General features: G+C 42.9%; 1 protein-coding gene across 2 annotated transcripts; it reads right to left on the reverse strand.

Annotated features, from left to right (window-relative positions):
* Positions 1–628: 628 nt before the first annotated feature.
* On the reverse strand, positions 629–4,551 carry LOC149285016 (uncharacterized). 2 transcript variants are annotated; one of them, XM_089495945.1, is made up of 2 exons: positions 3,334–4,551; positions 629–1,978 (listed from the first exon to the last, which is right to left on the reverse strand). In XM_089495945.1, exons 1-2 carry the CDS (start codon positions 3,368–3,370, stop codon positions 1,161–1,163), a joined length of 855 nt encoding a protein of 284 aa, XP_089352071.1. In that variant the 5' UTR covers positions 3,371–4,551; the 3' UTR covers positions 629–1,160. The 2 variants fall into 2 exon arrangements, with proteins under 2 accessions (XP_089352071.1, XP_089352070.1); XM_089495944.1 differs by lacking the exon at positions 3,334–4,551 and adding an exon at positions 2,107–2,517.
* Positions 4,552–20,832: the final 16,281 nt, after the last annotated feature.

Below are 20,832 nucleotides of genomic sequence, written 5' to 3' on the forward strand. Positions count from 1 at the left end.
AATGAGGAGGAAGGGAGGGAGGGTCTCTCCTCTGCCCCACTTTCCAGGAGGGATGGGCTCCTCAAAGCCCTTTTTACATCTAAAGGACCCTGCCCCCTCCCCCCATGGCCATGCCTCTCCTCAAGTGCCCCCTGCCCCCTTTTTCTCATACATTTCTCTCCCCCACTTCCATCTCTTCCCCCCTCTGAACAGACTGTGAGGGCAGCAATGGCTTCAGGGCCTGAGACTGAGCATGTGCACATGCCCCAAAGGCCCCTCCTGAGCATGCGCAGGGATCGCCAGGGCCTTGCTGCTGCTGCTGCTGAGGCTTATTCCATTGGCAGCCTTTGGGGAAAGGGAAGGAGTGCACCCTTCCTTCCTTCCTCTCTTTCTTCCTTCCTTCCTTCCTTCCTTTGAGGACACTTGGAGGATGCCAGAATGGAGTCCAAGGAGGAGCTGGACTCAGGAGGGAAAGGGAAGGAAGGAAGGCTCTGCTTTGTACATATAGCTCTATCTGTCTGTTTGGTATGTGTTTGTGTGTGTTTGCCTCTGCTCTTCTTATGGCTGGGAATGGAGCTGAAGACTGATGAGAGAATAAAGTGTATTTTGTGCAAATTCAGAACCTCTCTGCATCAAAGAGTCCAACACATTGAAACAAGAAATAACTTTATTGAGAACACATAATCAGAAATTCAGTGTTTAAACCAGAACTGTCCTCCCCAAGACAAAGAATACATTGAAACCCCAACACCTAAAACCCACCCTCTTCCAATCCTAGCCCCCACCCTCAGTACCCACAGTCTATGCCCCAAAGGGAACAAGGCCCCCTTTGCCATTCCCAGAAACTACCCCCTTTCTGTTAATACCTGCCCCCACCTTTCTTCAGACAACATCCCACACTTTCCAAAAGCTATCATTCCCATAACTATACCAGCCAGTTGTAAAAAAAATTCCAGCACCCCCATCTAGCTGACCTATACCATGACCCATAATCCCCAGCCAAGTTTATAACCTGAAGCAATTATCTATACTAATAGCAATTAAACTTAACAAACTATAACTTTAAAACAGAAACAGACATATAGATAAACGTAACACACAAAATCAGAAGGGCCTTTTCTTTTCACCATTGGATTGAAAATATACTTTTTGTATTTCTTATTGACAAAAACAACGTTAGTTTACTGCTGAGATTTGAGTGGCTTCTCTCCTGTGTGGACTCTCTGATGTGTCACTAGGTGTGACCTCCGAGAAAAACATTTCCCACAATGCTGGCATTTGTATGGCTTCTCTCCTGTGTGGACTCTTTGATGTTTAACTAGGCTTGACTTCTCAGAAAAACATTTCCCACAACGCTGACATTTGTATGGCTTCTCTCCTGTGTGGACTCTCTGATGTTTCACTAGGTCTGACTTCAAAGAAAAACATTTCCCACAATGCTGGCATTTGTATGGCTTCTCTCCTGTGTGGACTCTCTGATGTGTCCCTAGGTTTGACTTCTGAGGAAAACATTTCCCACAATGTTGGCATTTGTATGGCTTTGCTCCTGTGTGAGATCTCTGGTGTATCACTAGGTATGACTTTGAAGAAAAACATTTCCCACAATGCTGGCATTTGTATGGCTTCTCTCCTGTGTGGACTCTCTGATGTTTCACTAGGTCTGAATTCTGAGAGAAACCTTTCCCACAATGCTGGCATTTGTATGGCTTCTCTCCTGTGTGGACTCTCTGATGTTTCACTAGGTATGACTTCTGAGAGAAACATTTCCCACAACGCTGGCATTTGTATGGCTTCTCTCCTGTGTGGATTCTCTGATGTGTCACTAGGTGTGACTTCTCAGAAAAACATTTCCCACAATGCTGGCATCTGTATGGCTTCTCTCCTGTGTGGACTCTCTGATGTCTCACTAGGTGTGACTTTGAAGAAAAACCTTTCTTACAATGCTGGCATTTGTATGGCTTCTCTCCTGTGTGGACTCTCTCATGACTCACAAGTTCTTCTGTAAAGAAGGACAATCACAGTCAAGAATGAATATCAGAATTAAGATAGGAGGGTGTTACCCTGATTTTTAGCCCTTGTTGAACCCTCCCTATTTGATATTAAATTAATAAAGTTGCTGAGAGTGACCTGAGCATGACACTATTGCAGATGTCCCGAAATCCATGGAACAATTGTATTCCTACTGACAGAGCAAAGAAGAGATTGTAGTAGAACTGCCTTAAGGGAATTGGTCGAAGCAGATAGTCAAAGGGCTGTTGAAAAAAATATTCCATTAAACATGATTTAAAATATTTTGATTGACAAGTGGCATCATTTCCTGTGAGACTGCCATAGAGTACTGAGTCAGAGCCCAAAGCATGATGCAATCTAACTGCAGAGGTCACTTAATGCTGTTTGGCACCAGGAGATGACTCACAACCAATACAGTATACAGCTCACATGTGAATTGGTGTAGACTGGATTGGAGTTGTGTGTACAAGAGATGGTGAAGTTGATGGAAGTCAGAGAGCTTCCAAATATTTGTATTATATTGCAACTCAGGATAGAGAACCTCCAAAGACTTGGGTGAAATCAACCTTGTCTGTGAGATACTTTTAAGTGTGGACAGTAATCAGTGCACTGCCAAAACCTATATCTGGATATGTGTTTCCATACTCTGTTATGTTATTGTTGAGCTGCATCTGGAAGTGTTGTTTCCAGATCACGCTGTACATTGGCTTATGAACAGGACTGGAATTCAGAGCCAAGAAGGACCTGAGAGCCGGTGTACTAATCCCTTGTGTCTGAGGTATTTGCATCAAGGGTCCATTGCATTCAATTTGGATTCAGACCATTCTTTTCCCACCCAGTAAACATACTAAAGCGATTTAAACCATTTTGAACCCTTAGTCTCTGTCCGTAAGCAAAAATTTCAGTATAAATGTCTGCCCCGATATTTACTGTTCTTTGGCGTCAGTCCCGTTGCAGAGAGACACTCTGTTGGTTTACATGGCTAAGCTCCTCAATATACAGTCGGCCCTTCTTATACACAGATTTTTTATACACGGATTTCAGCATACACGGTTTGAAAATGTTCCAAAAAAGTATAAATTTACCTTGATGTTCCATTTTTTATTAGGGACACCATTTTGCTATGTCATTATACTTAATGGGACTTGAGCATACACGGATTTTGTTATACACGGGGGATCTTGGAACCAAACCCCAGCGTATAACAAGGATCCACTGTACTCAACAAACCCACTTTCCGTTCCCTTGCAGGACCCTCAGCAATTGGAATCAAGAACATTCTAGGAAATGTATTACCATTAGTATAGCTTTACATTATTCACCAATCCCAGCTTTGTTACTTACCTCTTGTGTGTATGTACGAAGGCTTGTGTGTGTGCATGTGTGCATGTATTTTGCTGTTTCCCTAAATAAAACATAAAAACCCATTTGAAATGCCTCTGGAGTTATGTGAGATTGCGTGCCTGGTATAGTTGGGCTGACCTCTGAGGTCACTGTTGCCTGAACAAAATTATGTCTCTTTTTGGGGCTAAGTACCAAATCCCCCCCCCCCCCAAAAAAAAGCATAGCACTTGCAAGTGTCCTCCCCAGACTCCAGCATTTTGGGTAACAAATGGCTTTTGGAACGAAAAATGCAGCTAGGCAAGCTCAGGATGGAAAATAAAAGTGCTTTTTCTCTAACTGTGTCCTCCTTTCCTTCCTTCCTAAATATTACTCATAATTGCTAAATAAAACCACTTAATATGTCTGAAAACAAGGACCTAAGCCGGTTCTCATTAGTTCACTGAAACCAGTTCAGAACTGCCTCCCAATCCCCAAGGGCCCCTCTCCTGGCCCTTCCCAGGGGTCCCTTCCTCTCCACACAGAGGTAGGCGATCCTGGCTTTGCTCCTGCCTTCCCTTCCTGGCTCCGAGAGGCCTGATCCCCTTCACTTTCTCCCTCTGCTCTCTAACCTTCCTTCTTGCCCATCAGCACCTCATTTTCAGCATCTCTTCCCTGCCTTTCAATTTTTCACTTTCTGTTTGTCTCTTTATCATAGACACATACCCACAGAGTGTGATGCATAAAAGGGACACTTTGAGGCCCATTTGTTGAGAAAGGTGGGATAATCAATATACAAACAACTCATTGGCAAAGGCAGAGCAAAGGAGCTGGGACCTGGACTCCAATTTTGGTGAGGGTCAAGCGCCAGGGAGAAACCTTAAAACAGCCTTAAAACATTTATAAGACAGGCATGGACTACTGAAGGGGTTTGGAGGAGATCTCAGTGGCAACCTTACATTGTATTACCTGGGGGGGGGGGGGGGATGAAATAATATTTTGCCCCTCAACATCCTACAGCATCCCTTTGGGGAAGTGGAGGCCATTTTGCCACTGTTGGGCCCTCTCTGAGCCATTGCAGGCCCAAGGGAGGGCTTTCCCCCAAGAAAACTCTCCAGAACCTTAAAAGGATGGAAGAGAGGCCATAAAAGGTAGGAAACTTGCTCAGGGATGTGCTGAGAACCATTTGGGTGTGAAAAACATTAATCTCCATGGCTTCTTTCCATGAAATCCTAGAATTGGCAGTTTAGGATGAAGTATTTAGAATCCTTCGAAACTAGAGAGAAATAGTGCCTCACTGAATTACAGATTCAAATATTCTACAGGATGTTGCTATCACAATTAAACTAGGCTTGAAAGGGCTCTAGGACTCCTAGTAGACTGCAAGTTGAACATGGGCCAACAGTGTGATGCAGCAGCTAAAAAGGCCAATGTGATTCTAGGCTGCATCATTACAAGAATAGTTTCTAGATCAAGGGAAGCAATAGTGTCACTCTATTCTGCTTTGGTCAGGTCTCATTTGGAATAATCCTGTGTCCATTTCTGGGCCTTACAATTCAAAAAGGATGTTGACAAATTGGAGCATGTCCAAAGGAGGGCAACCAAAGTGGTGAAGGGTCTCGAAACCATCAAGCTCTATGAGGAGCAGCTTAGAGAGCTGGTTATGTTTGGCCTGGAGAAAAGAGATAAAGAGTGGATATGATATCCATGTTTAAATATTTGAAAGTATGTCATTTTGCACAAGGAGAAGGCTTGGTTTTTTCTGCTACAGAAAAAAGGAGACACCACAATGGATACAAGCCACAGGGAAAGAGGTTCCACCTAAACATTAAAAGGAACTTTGTGACAGTAAGAGGTCTTTGACAGTGGAATATACTCCCTTAGGGTTTAATGGAGTCCTCTTCTTTGGATTTCTTTACAGAGAGGCTGGATGGTGCTTGGAATGTGTATTCCTGCATGGCAGAAGAGAGTTGAACCAGATGGTCCTTGTGGTCTATTCCAACTCTATGATTCTATGATTCTAAAGTGGAATCATAGTGCCATGATAATGTAGTATGAAAGGGACCTCAGTCTTCATAGGAAAGGCAATGAATTCAGCTTCCTTACCCACAGAGGCCACATTCTCGTAATTCTCCATCATCACATCCTTGTACATAAGTCTCTGCTTCTTCGTCAACAGTTTCCATTCGTCCTCAGTGAAATATACTGCCACATCCGCAAAGGTTACCTGCAACAGAAAATAGCCCTCATCCAGAGAATGACTAAGCAAAAGGGGAGGAAAACACATGGTGCATCCAAATATTAGTATTTCATCACTTCAGAATTCAGTCCAGGAAATAAACTTTAAATTCTATCAGCAAGAAAAAAGCTACTGCCTTTGAGATCAGTTTGGTTTGAATCCTTTTAATATAATAAATAATATAATTTATTCCATGGCTGAGATATTGAGGATGGATTAGGATACTGACTATCCCAACACATATAGTACATTTAGCCACAAAAGTATTATGGTGCATTTAGACATTTCTTGCCAAATTTCAGAGGCAAATATCATTTTTCAAAAAAACAGTCCTGGGGAGCACTCTGGACTTGAGGGCCAATGGGCCCACCCCCAATTTAGATCCAGAGATGGTCTCCCATATCCCCCAACTTTTCACAGTCAGGAAAAGCAAGGCACATGTGGACAAGCAACACCAGAAGGTGGTGAGGATGACAAAGGTTGTTTAGGAGGAAGATTACACAAGCTAGGAAGGGCACAACAGTTTGCTTTTGCCTCAGCCACCTGAAAAGGGAAGACCCTGGCAACTTATCTCCTCTCCTCCCTTTTGAGTTGATGGGGTGCAAACTCCTTGGAAGTCATTTTGCAGCAACCCAAGAGAGCTGAGGAGAATGGGGAAAGTGGGAGGAGGAGAGAGAAACCGGGACATTTTTAAAGCCCCTAAAAAAGTGGGGTGACAGAGCAGTAACCAGGACTTTCTCTGCCAAATTGGGACAATATGTTCTCCACTTGCTTTCATGAGCTGGCCCAGCAGTGACACAAATGAAACTAATAGTCAGGATGGGAACTCACCAAAGAGTTGTACTTGGACAGCCTCTTTCTCTTGGAGCCACTCTCCATCTGCTTGGCCTCTGTGTTGGCCATTAGGTGGGCAGGTAGTTGTGGTTGCCCTGCACTTGGGTCTCTTCCAGGAAAATATGCCCCTTAGCTCTGTACAAGGAGGCCGAGTTGAAGTTCCTGAGAAAAGAGATTAGGGTTAGGCTTGCTTTGTCAAGAAATCCTGCATCACTCAAAGACACAGAGAACAGATGCTGCTAGTGAGATACGCAGGTGACATATGCCTCCTTTGGGCCAATGCAGAGATCGGTATCCCCTTCCTCCCTCTTCACCAAACAAAGTCCCATGGACCTGTCATGGATTCACTGCAGCTGCCCTACACAACAGATACTCCATGTTAAAACGCTTTTGACGTTGCTATCTTACGGAGCACATGAGGCAACACGTTAACGTATGGCGCCAGATTGTCCACCTTGACTGTAGTCAGTAGCTTGTGAGCTGAAGAAACACCTGTCGCTTTCTCAGTGAGCAAAGTGACACTGTAATCTTCTCTCAGATGAGGCTTTTATTCATATAAGAAGTTGCACTGTGTACAACACTATATACATCGACGCCCTCCACCATCCACACCAGTAACAACCCACTCTGAGGCACACACTGTCTGACTCTTCCTCAGTGACAGTTGAGAATGACAGTTGACAGTTGCATCAACATTCCAGTGATGCACTGTTTAAATGCTGACACATCTAACTGCCACTAGAGCTTTCAATGACTTCCACAACAGCTCCCCCTAGTGGCCACATGCATGTCATTTCCTGAGACCTGTTCACCATGGTCCTGACACTCCATGCCTTGTGAGAGTGGAGGGGGGTCAGGGGATGGGGAATTGGAGAGGACCCTGGCTATGTCCCTGTAGCTAGATGTGAAATGAGCGCATCATCTGCTGAAACCTCCTGACCTCCCCAGTGGCCCTCAGAGGAGAATGCCTTCCTTTGGCTTCTGGCTAGAGAAACACAGCTGGATGCTTCTCCAATGCCTCACACCCAACACTCTCATCAGGCATGGAATGACCATGGAGCATGGCTTCCACAATTCCCATGTTTCATTTTGTATTCCTTCTAATTTCACATCTATTTTAAACCTCTCCCTCATTTGATGATAAAGATACCAGTGACAATCTAGGCCAGATTCTTTAGGTTCGTCTTGTGTTTTGATCTCTAGTTTTCCTTGCAATTCTTTCAGGACATCCTTGTATCTTAACCAGTTAGTTTTCTGGATACCTTTCCTCCCGAAAAGAGCCTCATGTGGCAAACACCATAAAGGTATTTTTGGGCTTATTCTACACTTGTTTTTCCCCCAGATCTTCAAAAGAGCTTTTCTTACTAAATGATTTCTGCTTTCTTTATGAACTTTCTCTTTACCGTAAATTAGGTATCCATGCCATCCAAATCTTAAATGTTTACCCTCCAGACATAACAATTGTTCTTTCTCTAACAAAACCCATTCTCTAATCCAAACTAAACAACAAGCAGCATAATAAAATTTTCAGTTTGGTAAACCCAGCCCTCCTCTACTTTTGTCATCACAAAGTATTTGCGTCTTTATCCTGGCTCTTTTTTTTTATTCCATATAAATTTTGAGATTTCCTTTTGCCATAGATTCAAGGGTTTTTTATTCTGGATGATGGGTATTACTTGAAACAGAAACAGTATCTCAGGAAGTAAACTCATTTGGATCAGTGATATTGTTCCTAATAGCGATAAGTGTAATTTCCCCCATTTTTCTAGGTCTTTTCTGATTTCCTTCCATTTGTCTCATAGTTATTGTGAAATGGATCTGAGTTTTTATTTGTTACATTTATTCCTAGATATTTAACTTTCTTTCCTACTTTAAATCCACTAATTACTTCCTGCATTTGTTCTTCCTTTTCCCTATATTTTCTGTTATTAATGTTGTTTTGTCTCTGTTTACTTTTAGTCCTGAATCATATTCCAATTCCACTATTACATCCATCAATTGTCTTGTGCTCTTTTCTGGGTTCTCTAGGGAATACAAATGTCTCCTGAGAAGACTCTCATTTTAAACTCAGTTGTTTTTAATTTTTATTCCATTGATCTTATTTTCTAATCTTATCCTATTATTCAGTGCTTCAAGGATCAGAATGAACAAAATGGGTGATAGTGGGAAAGCTTGCCTTGTACCTTTAGAAATCTTAAATTCTTCTGTTTCTTTATAGTTAACAATTAGTTTGGCTCTTTGATCTTTATACATTGCCTTTATCCATCTATAATAAGAAGCTCCTATTTCCATTTTTAAAGTGTCACAAATAACATATCCCCATCCTATGTTATTGAAGGCCTTTTCTAAAAAGATAAGTGTTTTTTTCGTTGTGCCTTTGAAAATATTCAATTATATTTCAGATGCTTTGTATGTTATCACTGACTTGTCCTTATGAATCCAGCCTTTAAGACCTTTTTTGAGTCTATGGGCCAAAATCATAAAAAAAATGTATAATCCATATCTAATAAGGAAATTAGCCTATAGCTCTTTACCTCAATTGCATCTCTATCTTCTTTTAACAACAAAGTTAAATTAGCTTGTTTCCATGTTTCAGGATAATGGTTTTCTTTGATGGCATTTTCTTTGATGGCATTCTTTGATGGCATTTACAGGAAGAAATACCTTGAAACCCTTTGATTTTTTTGCTCAATATGACATGTAAACTGAAAAAGGAAGTAGCTAAAAGATTTTCCAGACTAATTTTGTAGATGGTCACTCACAGTATTGCAAAAACATCCAAATTCCTAAAATAGAGGAGTGGATAATTAAACTAAGAGAAGCAAAGGGATTGGACATTTTAACCGCAATCATGAGGGATAAACCAGTTGAGAAAACTAAAGAGGACTGGTCATGCTTTGATTTATTTTGTAATAGTAATTATTGATTTACAATCCCAGATATCATATGGAAAGTCTACTTGAACATTAGAGGTTTAAGACGTATCGATACCTTGTAGGAATTTAAGTAAATTAAATAAAAGGGTCATCTTAGCTTAACTGGGAAGTAACTTAATAGTACATTTCTGACAGTTTTGTATATCAGGATGTTATTTATTGCATGTTTTATGTATATGTTATAGGTATTTCTACTTTTTGTTGTTGTAGTTGTATTTGTTATGCAAATGTCTTGGTATGTTTTTTTAATTTTTGTTTGTAAAGGATTGTTTATAAATAAATTACAAAAGAAAAAAGTGGTTTCCAACCAGATTATTTCTGTAGTTCAGATACAGCCTCAGTCGGTTATAAAGGATAGAAGAACCCAAGTCGTACTTTTATCCTGTTAAAAATGGTTTTGCTTTTTTAAATAAAAGCAGTTTGCTTTTCTGTCTAATCCTTATTTTTATGGTTCTTGTTTGTTTGTTTGTTTCATTCTTGGTAATATGAGTTATTCTGGTCTGTCTCCTTCCTTCTTCCCTGAAAATCTATTAATAAGGAAACTGAAGAGACTTTTAAAACCTCCCAAAGCAGCCACTTTTGGCCTTTTTGGGGGGACTAGCCTCCTCTTAGAAGCCAAAGCCCAATGTTTGTGAAGAATAATAATAATAAGGCTTGTATTAAAACTATCCTCCCCATTTCTGATCCCTTTTAAAACCCATGTTCCCCAGAAAGAGCAGAACTGTGTAAGAAAACCCTCTCAGAAAAGATACACAAAAGACACACAAAGAGACACACTTCCTTCCTTTTGGCCCAAGGAGCCTGGCCTCCTTCTGACTCTGGAGCCTCAGGAGAGAAAGAGAAGCCTCTGTTCAACTGAGGCTCAGAGAAGGTTCTGGAACATTATTCCCACAGTCACAAGCAGCACAAAATGGCCTCCAGAACACAAAATGGCCGCCTCTGTCTCAGCACTTGGCAGTTGGAGGCCTTAAGGAAACCCAAAATGGAGGATGAAAGGGCTCCAAAGTCAGAATGGACCCAAACAGCATTTCCAAACCGTAACAACAGCGAAAATCTTTCCTGATGCTATAATATAGAGACTCACTGAGATACTCTTTATAAATACCTCTTTCCATGTCTTTATAAATAAATAAAATGTACTAATAACTAATGCTACTACTAATAATAGTAATAATAAGTTACAATCAGGAGATTTCTCCCTGTGGCTTCTCCCCCAGAACCCTCTGCGTATGCTCAGGAGCCCCTTCTTCTTCCTCTGCAGAATCCTCCAGAGGTCTCTCTGCTCCTCCTCTTCCTCTTCCTCCTCAGGTCCTTCTTCTAAGCCTTCCTCCTTTACCTCAGGCCCTTCCTGTAAGGCCTTCCTCTTCCTCCACCTCCTCCTCAGGCCCTTCCTCCAAGCCTTCCTCCTCCTCCTCCTCCTCAGGCCCTTCCTCCAAGCCTTCCTCCTCCTCCTCCTCCTCCTCCTCCTCAGGCCCTTCCTCCAAGCCTTCCTCCTCCTCCTCCCCTTCCTCCTCCTCCTCTTCTGGCCCTTCCTCTAAGCCTTCCTCCCCCTCCTCCTCCCCTTCCTCCCCCTCCTCCTCCCCTTCCTCCTCCTCCTCCTCCTCAGGACCTTCCTCTAAGCCTTCCTCCTCCTTTTCCTCCCAGACTTTGGGGGAGTGTTGTGCGCCTTCAATTCCTTTCTGGGGACCCCAAGGCAACACTGTCACAGGAGTTTCTTTGTAGATTTTGTTGCAGAGGGTTTACCATTGCCATCCTTTGAGGCTGAGAGAGTGTGCCTTGGGGGCTTGGGGTGTGCTGCGTGCCTTGAACTCGTGTCTAGTGACCCTATTCCCAGGGTTTTCTTGCCTTCAGGTTTGCCTTCCACTTTGCCCTTTGTCTTCCTCTGAGGCTGAGAGAGTGTCTGCTGCCCAAGGTTCCCCCGCAGCAGGTTTCATGGCCCAGAATGAATGCCATTTTCATCATGTAGATGTGTGTTTGTGTGTGTGTGTTGTATGCCTTCCAGCTGGCCATTGGTCTTCCTCTGAGCTGAGAGAGTGTGACTTACCCAAGGTCACCCATTTTATATAATGGGACTTGAGCACCCATGGATTTTGCTATCCAAACCAAATCCCAAAGGATACCAAGGGCCCATTGTTTTTAAATCTTTTTTTTGCAAACAGCAAAGCAGATCTTGCTTGCCTGATCTTTGCATGTTCAAGAGCAGTGTTGGGCAAATGCTAAGAGCTGCCTTGTGAGGTTAGGAAGGGGGTCCTGGAAAACAGTCCTCTTCCTCTGGACCCACAGACTCAGAAAGACATGGGCCCCCCATTCAATGGGACCCCTTTCTTTGAGGCTGCTCTAGGTCCAGGAGGGTCTCTCAGGAGAGATTGGGAAAGTCAGCCTTTGAGGAGCTCTGGTCCATAAAGGTTAATATCTCCAGGCTTTCCTGAGAGGGCAATATTTGGGATTTGGGCAGATCCAGGCTGCAGGGCTCTCTCAGATCTGGTTCAAAAACACTGCAGAAATGATGATGATGATAATGATGATGGTGATGAATCTTCCCTTCAAACCCACAGAGCCTTCTGGACGCTCAAAATAGTAACAGAGGTCAAAAACACATTGCAGAAATAATCCAGTTTGCAGAAATAAACCACTTCAACTGCCCTAGTTCAGTACTCGGGAATCCTGGGAATTTTAGTTTATTATAGCATCTGAGTTGTCTGACAGAGAAGACTAAATATCTCACAAAACTACAGTTCCCAGAATTCCCTAGCATTCAGCCAGACAGTTAAAGCAGCCCTGAACTTGGGCCATTGTTAGCGGTTGGCTTGGAGCCTGAATAGGGTTCTAGAAGGCTGGTGGCTTTGGTCATTGGCTGCTTGGGAAGAAGGGCTCCTTCTGGGTTTCCTTGGCAGGAAAGGAAAGGTGGGTGCCTCAAGATGTTGATGGGAGACCCCTAAATTTGGTTCCTTTGTAAGAATGCTGACTGAGGGGGAAGAGAAGGGTGATGGATTTGGTCCCCAGGGAGGCCCCCGGTCAGGCAGGGCAGGCCACACAACATTCGCTAACTCCCAAGTCAAATCCTGGGTTCCCTTCTTTTGTCCAGGACCTAAACCTGGACCAGAAAGGATCAGGTTTTATTTTCTGTCTTCTCCTGTAACAGGTGTTTTTCCTTGCCCTTTTTACACGTGGCAGTAAAGATACGATACAGCAGGGCCTGGCATTGAGCTTCCAGTTTTCATGCATGATCTTCAGACAGGAGATGAGGCTGCCTCTTCTCCATTTTGGAGGGAGCCCAATTCCAGGAAAGAGGAAAGGGCTCTGTGCAAACATCCAGATCAGATGTGAGAGCAGTAGCTTAATATAATTTGCAAGGCTTAATTCATTGGTTTCTTCAACTAGAAAAATTGCAGGGGTCTATGGATTGGTTTAGTTTCTTGCTTTCTCTCAGTTGTGGTGGTACAAGGGCTCACTACTATACTCTGCATTCGCCATCTGGCTAGAAAGAAGGAGGCTAAATTAAATGCTTTTTATCCTTAGTTTTTTGTGGATTTTTGGGGCTATGTGGCCATGTTCTAGAAGAGTTTCTTCCTGACATTTCGTCAGTATCTGTGGCTGGAATCTCTGAAAATGCCAGACACAGATGCTGGCCAAACATCAGAAGAAACTCTTCTAGAACGTGACCATATAGCCCGAAAAACCCACAAAAAGCTATGAAATCCGGCCATGAAAGCCTTCGACTTCACGTTTTTTATCCTGTCTCTCCAAGCAAGTGAGAAAGAATATTTCTCTCATTTCCCCTTGATCTGAGAACAGACCTTTAAAAATTTCTCTCTTCATTTCTACACAGGAAAGTATCTTGAGTAGATTTGAATGACAAATTGTGAGCGACTGTGGTTTGTAATTTATGCATTGGGCTGAATGAGATCGCTAGAGGCCCACAAACCTCAGGACCTGGCACAATCCTCAATTCACAATCCTACAAGAGAGATGGCGGGACATCAGAAAGGATGCAACCAAAGTCCTATACATATTACCCAACTGTAGCAGTTTGGTGCCATGTTAACAGCTGTGGATCCATCCTACAGAAACCTGGGAATGGGCTGCTTAGAATTGGCTGCTTGGTAGAAGAGCCCCAGTGCAATCATTCATGAAAGTTGCTATATAATTCTAAGTACCTGAAAGATGAAATCCCAGGATTCTGTTGGACAGAGTCCTAGAAGTTTCATGGTATCAAAGTGCTAGGTATGGGCAATGGAGATACAACCCAGGTGCCAAAAATGACCCCTAGCAATTCTGGACAGACTCATTCAGTCTCTGACTCTATTGGTGGAGGGCTATTTACACCAAGAAACCCATGGATCCTCAAGTGATCTCCAGTTTATTTATTTTATTTATATACATCCATCCTTTCTCCCAATATAGGGAGTCAGGGAGGCTAACAATAAATTTAATACAGTACAAATTCAAAACAATGCAAAGGGATTAAAATCATAACTATATATTTTTTAAAATTACACCTTGAAAATAGTAAATTGTATCAAAAACCATATACAAACCTTGAAATCTGAATCGCACAGCCGTTCAAACCTTATCTCTTGTTTTGCTTAAGATCCAACCCTTGAGGCATCAGCATTTCCAGAAAGGAGAGAAAGTGGAAGTGCGAAATACTTTTTGTTTGGAGGAAGTGTCTATCCAGGTTCTGTCCTGTAAAACTATTAGAGCCTCTTTGATGCTGTCTTTGGCGTGTTACAGACCGCCGGATTGCAGCGGTCTGCTGCCGCCGCCGCTTCACCGTCCGGGAGCTGCAGCCTTTAAACGGTGCGGCTCCCGGACGCTGCCGAGAAGGAGCGCGGAAATTGCGCTCCTTCTCAGGCCCTGGAAGAGGCACCGCAAAGCGCAAGGGGCGCATTTGTGGCATCATTTCCGGGGTGAAACGTGCAGACGCCACACGTCCAGCACGTAAATATGGCGGCGCCCGTGTATATAGGGCGCCGCCATCTTTATGCCCCCGTCACGTGCTAGGGGTGAGGTCGGTATGGACGCTAGGTCCTCGGCCAACCCCTAGCACGTGATGGGGGCGTATTAAAGGCCCGTCTATAACGCCTATGATTCAGAACATATGATTTTAAGGCATTTTGCACTTCTATCTCCATCCAATAAACCTTTGAATTCTTTGACGCATTCTGTTTTTCTTGCTGCCCATCCCAAGAGTATGAAACATAGTAATATTTTTATTTTTTATTTATAGACCGCTATTCCGCATTGATCATAGCGGTGTACATTAAAATTGCAATACAATACAAAAAAAAAATAGCACCAGTCATGGAGATTCAGTCTTTTTCATTATGGGGATACGGAGCGAGGGTCACAGGATCCCCACTCCTGGCGTAAGACCTGGCCCAATTCATTGTAGATGTTTGACATACTTAATGTTAGAGCCAGACTGAGAGGTTTTGGGAGTCCCTGTCCCTCCAACATTAACTTTCCCAAGAGCAGTCTAGGTCTCCCTTCCAAAGACCAGAAGTGGATGGAGAAGGAGTCCTTGGGAAGCAGAGGAGAGCTTGGCTGGACCCCCAAGGACTCTCCCTTGAAGGTTTCCATCTCTCTAGGAAACAGTGGAGCCTGGGAGGGAGACTGAGGACTAGGGCATGCTGGGAAAAGCTTCAGGGGGAGCTTATGAGAGCTAATGTGGGACTTTGCTTTCTCCTCCCAATTACTTTCCTATTTTCTTCTAACAGGCTTGAAGACAACACAAGGTAAGTTCAATGGTGGAAAAGATTACCAAAGGCATCTTCCCTATACGTTCGTTCCATGCTCACCTCCATGGCACCTTAGGAGTAAGCAAGTCTCCACTGAGGGCAGCACAGTCAAAAGACAAAATCCAAAATGGGGAGTGGTCTTTGAGATCCTGATGGTCCTCTGAGAGGAAAATGCCAGCCCCTGAAAACAATCCTGGACAGGTCCAAGCGGCTCTCAGCCCCTGACAGACTGTCCCTTCCCTGAGTCTTGCTTCCTGGAGGCTCAGAGGAGATTCTGGGGGCCTGAGCAACTCCTCTTCTTAGGGACCCTGACCCCCAAGTTCAGCTGACAAATGGTAAATCGCCCATGAGGAACCACCCATTCCCCGCTCTGTCCTGGCACATGCCTTAGGAAACCTCTTCCATGGAAATTTGGGTGCTCCTAATCTTAGTGGAAATGGAAACCTCTGGAATCCTCCTATTTTCCCAGCCGGGAAACAAGGTATAGTTGTGAATCTCTTCTGATGAAAAGAGGGTTTTTCTTGTTGTTGTTGTAATAACAGGGCTCCAGTCAATTGAGATCTTCTTCAGGCAGTAAAGGGAGGTTTATGCAAATGCAGAGTGACATCACTGCTACGGAAGGCTCAGTTGACCAATCAGAGAGCAAGATAAAGGTTCTTCTGGAAGCTTCCGTCAGAAGGAGATATAAGACCTGAGAGACCAAGAGACAGTTGGGGGAATTGTGTCGGTTGGAGATCGAGAGAGAGAGAGTTAAAGAGCGGATCTTGGAAGTTAGTCTCAGAATTGGATGTTTAGGTTTATTTATTTGTTTTAATCCCTTGTATGAAATATCTTGCATGACTTATAATTTAGTTATATTTGTTATTTATAATACATATCTCCTTGGAGTATCTACTACTCGACTCTCCTTTTACACGTGTTTTTGCTCGGTTGATGCTTGGGAAGATCAGTAAAGAAGTAGAAATAAGGTTCCTTAACCGGTCCCAGTGTAGGTTAAGGGAAGTCCTTTTATAATTCACTGTGTGGAGGCAGCATGATTTAAGGAATGTAAGGGTCTGCTGGGCTAAGAGCCATAACAGGGCTGTGGTTTGGCTGCTTGGACCCCAGGAGATCATCCCAATCTCTGATCCCACGCATTGTGCAGGTCATACTCTCGATGTGGTCTTCTGTATGGAACAGGCACATCCGTGGGTGGAGGTAGTCCATATCTCCGCATTGCCATGGACCATGGACCGTTTCCTGGTCAAGGTTGGGCTGAAGGTCACTATTCCCTCCGTTGGGGGCAGAGGACCTATTAAAATGGTCCCACATAGAAGCTAGTAGAGCAATGGCTGTGAGATCTATTGGAGCAATCCTTAGATCCTACAACCAGGCAGGGGGTCATCTGGTCGCACCAGCTCTAAACATATTTCAGAGTAACGTTATAGCTCAGATCCTATATGGCGCTCTGTGTGGGGATGGGATGATTCCCAATTAGTGAAACTGGAGGCCATCCAGAATACATTTTTCAAGAAATTGCTTCTACTTTCACCTGGCACACCTGCAGCTTTGGTTCGGTCTGAGGTCGGCATCCCTTCCATCAGAGCTCATATTCATTTTGCTTTATTTAACTACTGGAGATCTGTAATAGGTTAAGGTTTTTCCTAAGTTGTGTTTCCAACATTTACCAAGCTGCAAAGTCTGGAGTTTAAGATACAATAGGTTGCTTGAATCATATCCTGCTCTAACTGAAAATCCTTCTACCCGGAATTCAAGAGAGAAGCTTCGTGAATACATTTTTAACCATGATGTGTATCTGGATAGACTGGCTATTAACAATTCGACATTTTCCAAATGGTTTAGATTATATAAATTGGACCATCAGATGGCTGTTTACCTAAGGAAGCTTACATTCCCAAAGCTTAGGCAGGCTTTTACAGCTCTTTGTTTCCAAACAATGCCTTCAGCCATGATTGATGGTAGATATTCACACACACCTACGGATCCCCGTTTATGTATTTGTGGAGCTCCAGAAATCGAGGATTTGCCTCATTATCTGCTTTTTTACTCATTATTTACTGATCCAAGAACTAAATTTATGGGATCTGTTCTGTCCAATTTAAAGTCTAATACCACTTCTGAAAAGATTTTTTTCTCCTGTCTGATATTGATTCTCAGGTAACTTATAACGTTTCACTGTTTGCCTCAACAGCAATCAAAATTTGGGCAAGGGTAATTGTTTTGTCCCAAGAGCAATACTATGGACTTTGGGTGTAGTAAGGCCTCTGGCTCTCGGGAACACAGCCAGAACAAAAGACTTGTCCACAAATTTCTAAAGTTTCAAAAGCTTTACTGGTTATAAACACAAATAACACAAAACTGATTTCTTCTTTCTCAATAGTCCTTCCTAAATACCTTGCTCTCTCGGTGGATTCTATCTTTCTTCTTCTGAGGACTATCTTTCTTCCTTTGTGGACTTATCTTTTTGTCAAAGGAAAATACTCTCTCCAGGTCTGACTTGGCTGAAATCTTACTACACACTGCAACTTAGCTAGAGGGAGACAGCATAAGACCCTGGGATTTCACACAATCCTGGTCTTTCTTAAAGCTGTAGATCTTTATTTTCCCTCCTAAACTAATACATAGAGAACCTATTATAATCTTAAATAAATATATGTCTCAAGAGCATCAAAGATGTTCTGGAGGCATGACACTCCCCACCAAAACTCTTAATGAGTTTTCTATATAACTTTATATTAACTTTAAGTACTAACACTGGTATACTTTATATTCGAATAAACACATATTAAAGTATAAGTCTCTAAATAACATTGTCATTGCAAAGAAAGACCAAGTCTGATATTGATCTATCAAATGTCTTTCTGCCTGTTTCTTTGGCTATTCTAACTTTAACTTTGCGAACTTTTCCATCGTCGCTTGGGATTGCTTTCTCAATGACTCCGAGTGGCCAGCTATTCCTTGGAACTTCTTTTTCTTTTAGCAGTACAACGTCTCCAGTTTTTAAATTGGGCTGGGTGTCCAACCATTTTGTCCGCTTTTGTAAGAGTGATAGGTATTCTTGACGCCATCTTTTCCAGAAAGCATTGGCTAGTACTTGACTCTGCTTCCAATGATTCTTATAAACCCCTTGGAGATCTGATACTCATGCGGGATCTGTCCATTCTGCAGTTTTGAATGTAAGCAGTGTGGCTGGTAACAGTACAAATGGATTTTCTGCGTCTGTAGACACTGGCACAAGTGGGCGGCTGTTGATGATGGAAGATCTAAATGAATTTAAGTCTCCGGGACCAGATGAACTCCATCCAAGGGTATTAAAAGAACTGGCAAAAGTAATATCGGAGCCATTGGCAATCATATTTGAAAACTCCTGGAGAACAGGAGAGATCCCAGCAGACTGGAGGAGGGCAAACGTTGTCCCCATCTTCAAAAAGGGGAAAAAAGAGGATCCCAACAATTATCGTCTAGTTAGTCTGACATCAGTTCTAGGAAAGATTCTGGAGCAGATCATTAAACAGAGAGTCTGTGAACATCTAGAAGGCAATGCCATAATCACAAAAAGTCAACATGGGTTTCAGAGAAACAAGTCATGCCAGACAAATCTAATCTCTTTCTTTGACAAAATTACCAGCTTGGTAGATGAAGGGAATGCTGTGGATATAGTATATCTTGATTTCAGTAAGGCCTTTGACAAGGTTTCCCATGACATTCTTGCAAACAAGCTTGTAAAATGTGGGCTAGACAAAGGAACTGTTAAATGGATCTGTAATTGGTTGACCGGCCAAACCCAAAGGGTGCTCAACAATGGCTCCTTTTCATCCTGGAGAGAAGTGACCAGTGGGGTCCCACAGGGCTCTGTCCTGGGCCCAGTACTATTCAACATCTTTATCAATGACCTGGATGACAGAATTGGGAGCATACTTATCAAATTTGCAGATGACACCAAATTAGGGGGAATAGCTAATACCCCAGAGGACAGGATCAAGATTCAAAATGACCTGAATAGACTAGAAAGCTGGGCCAAAGCTAACAAAATGAAATTCAACACAGAGAAATGTAAGGTATTGCACTTAGGGCGGAAAAATAAAATGCACAGATATAGGATGGGTGACACCTGGCTGAATGAAACAACGTGTGAAAGGGATCTAGGAGTCCAAGTAGACCACAAGTTGAACATGAGTGAACAGTGTGATGCGGCAGCTAAAAAGGCCAATGCTATTTTAGGCTGCATCAATAGAAGTATAGTGTCTAGATCAAGAGAAGTAATAGTGCCACTGTATTCTGCTTTGGTCAGGCCCCACCTAGAATATTGTGTCCAGTTCTGGGCGCCACAATTCAGAAATGACATTGAGAAACTGGAGCGTGTCCAAAGGAGGGCGACAAAAATGGTGAAGGGTCTGGAAACCATGCCCTATGAGGAACGACTTAGGGAGCTGGGGATGTTTAGCCTGGAGAAAAGAAGGTTAAGAGGTGATATGATAGCCCTGTTTAAATATTTGAAAGGATGTCATATTGAGGAGGGAGCAAGCTTGTTTTCTGCTGCTCCAGAGAACAGGACCCGGAACAATGGATGCAAGCTACAGGAAAAGAGATTCCACCTGGACATTAGGAGGAACTTCCTGACAGTAAGGGCTGTTCGACAGTGGAATGCACTCCCTCAGAGGGTGATAGAGTCTCCTTCATTGGAGGTCTTTAAACAGAGGCTGGATGGCCATCTGTCAGGGATGCTTTGAATTGGATTTCCTGCATGGCAGGGGGTTGGACTGGATGGCCCTAGTGGTCTCTTCCAACTCTATGATTCTATGATTCTATGATTCTATACTTCTGCCATAAGTCTGACCAATACTTCATGTGTTAGGTAGCTCACCTTTGACAGCAATGAGTTTAAAATTCTTCTAGAAATGCCTATCATACGCTCCCATGCTCCACCCATATGAGAAGCATGTGGAGGATTGAATAACCATACACACTTTTCTTTTTTCAGAAATTCTTGTAAATCTGGATCAGTAACAGTCTTTGCTGGCCATTTCAATTCTTTACAAGCACCTTGAAAATTAGTTCCACGGTCTGAACGGATGATTTTAGCTGGACCTCTTAAAGCAAAAAACCTTCGTAGAGCATTAATGAAAGATGACGTGTCCATAGATTCAATTAATTCAATATGAACTGCTCTGATGGATAGGCATGTAAATATTACTGCCCACCTCTTACTGTTAATTGCTCCACCTCTGGTTTTATGAGTAGAAATTGTCCATGGACCAAAAACATCTATGCCTATGTTAGTGAATGGCGGCCCCATATTTAACCTATCCTGAGGCAAGTCAGCCATTTTCTGATGACTGCACTTTCCTCTCTGTTTTTTGCAAGTCACACAATGCCGTATAACTTTGTTGACTAACCTTTTTAAACCGACTATCCAGAAACCGGCTTCTCGCACTGCTCCTTCTCTGAAATGTCTGCCTTGATGTTGTTTTCTTTTGTGATAATGCTGAACAAGTAGAATTGACACATGATGCTTAGCAGGAAGTATGATGGGATACTTCTCAGGATTTTCTATTTCAGCTTTAGACAGTCGGCCCTCTACTCTGAGTAAACTGTTGTCTTTAAAGGTAGGACTTAAAGATCGTATAGAACTGGTTTTAGGCATTGGTCTTCCTTGTTTTGCGTAAGTTATTTCTTCCTGGTAGTTTTCGGCTTGTACAGTCTGGAAAACTATTAACCCTGCCTTCTCTCTGTCTTCAACAGATGTAGCTTCCTTATCACAAAAACGTAGGAA

This window comes from Sceloporus occidentalis, unplaced genomic scaffold (assembly GCF_023333645.1).
Source record: "Sceloporus occidentalis isolate IW3139 unplaced genomic scaffold, rSceOcc1.0.p SCAF_86, whole genome shotgun sequence".
In the NCBI taxonomy this organism is placed as follows: Eukaryota; Metazoa; Chordata; class Lepidosauria; order Squamata; family Phrynosomatidae; genus Sceloporus; species Sceloporus occidentalis.

Bases quoted from the DNA above. Each gene is read 5' to 3' on its own strand.
- LOC149285016 (XM_089495945.1), bottom strand. From the start codon at position 3,370: ATGCACACACACAAGCCTTCGTACATACACACAAGAG. The intron at 1,979-3,333 runs GTAAGTAACAAA...CCTTCTTTACAG, and splicing joins TTCGTACATACACACAAGAG to AAGAACTTGTGAGTCATGAG.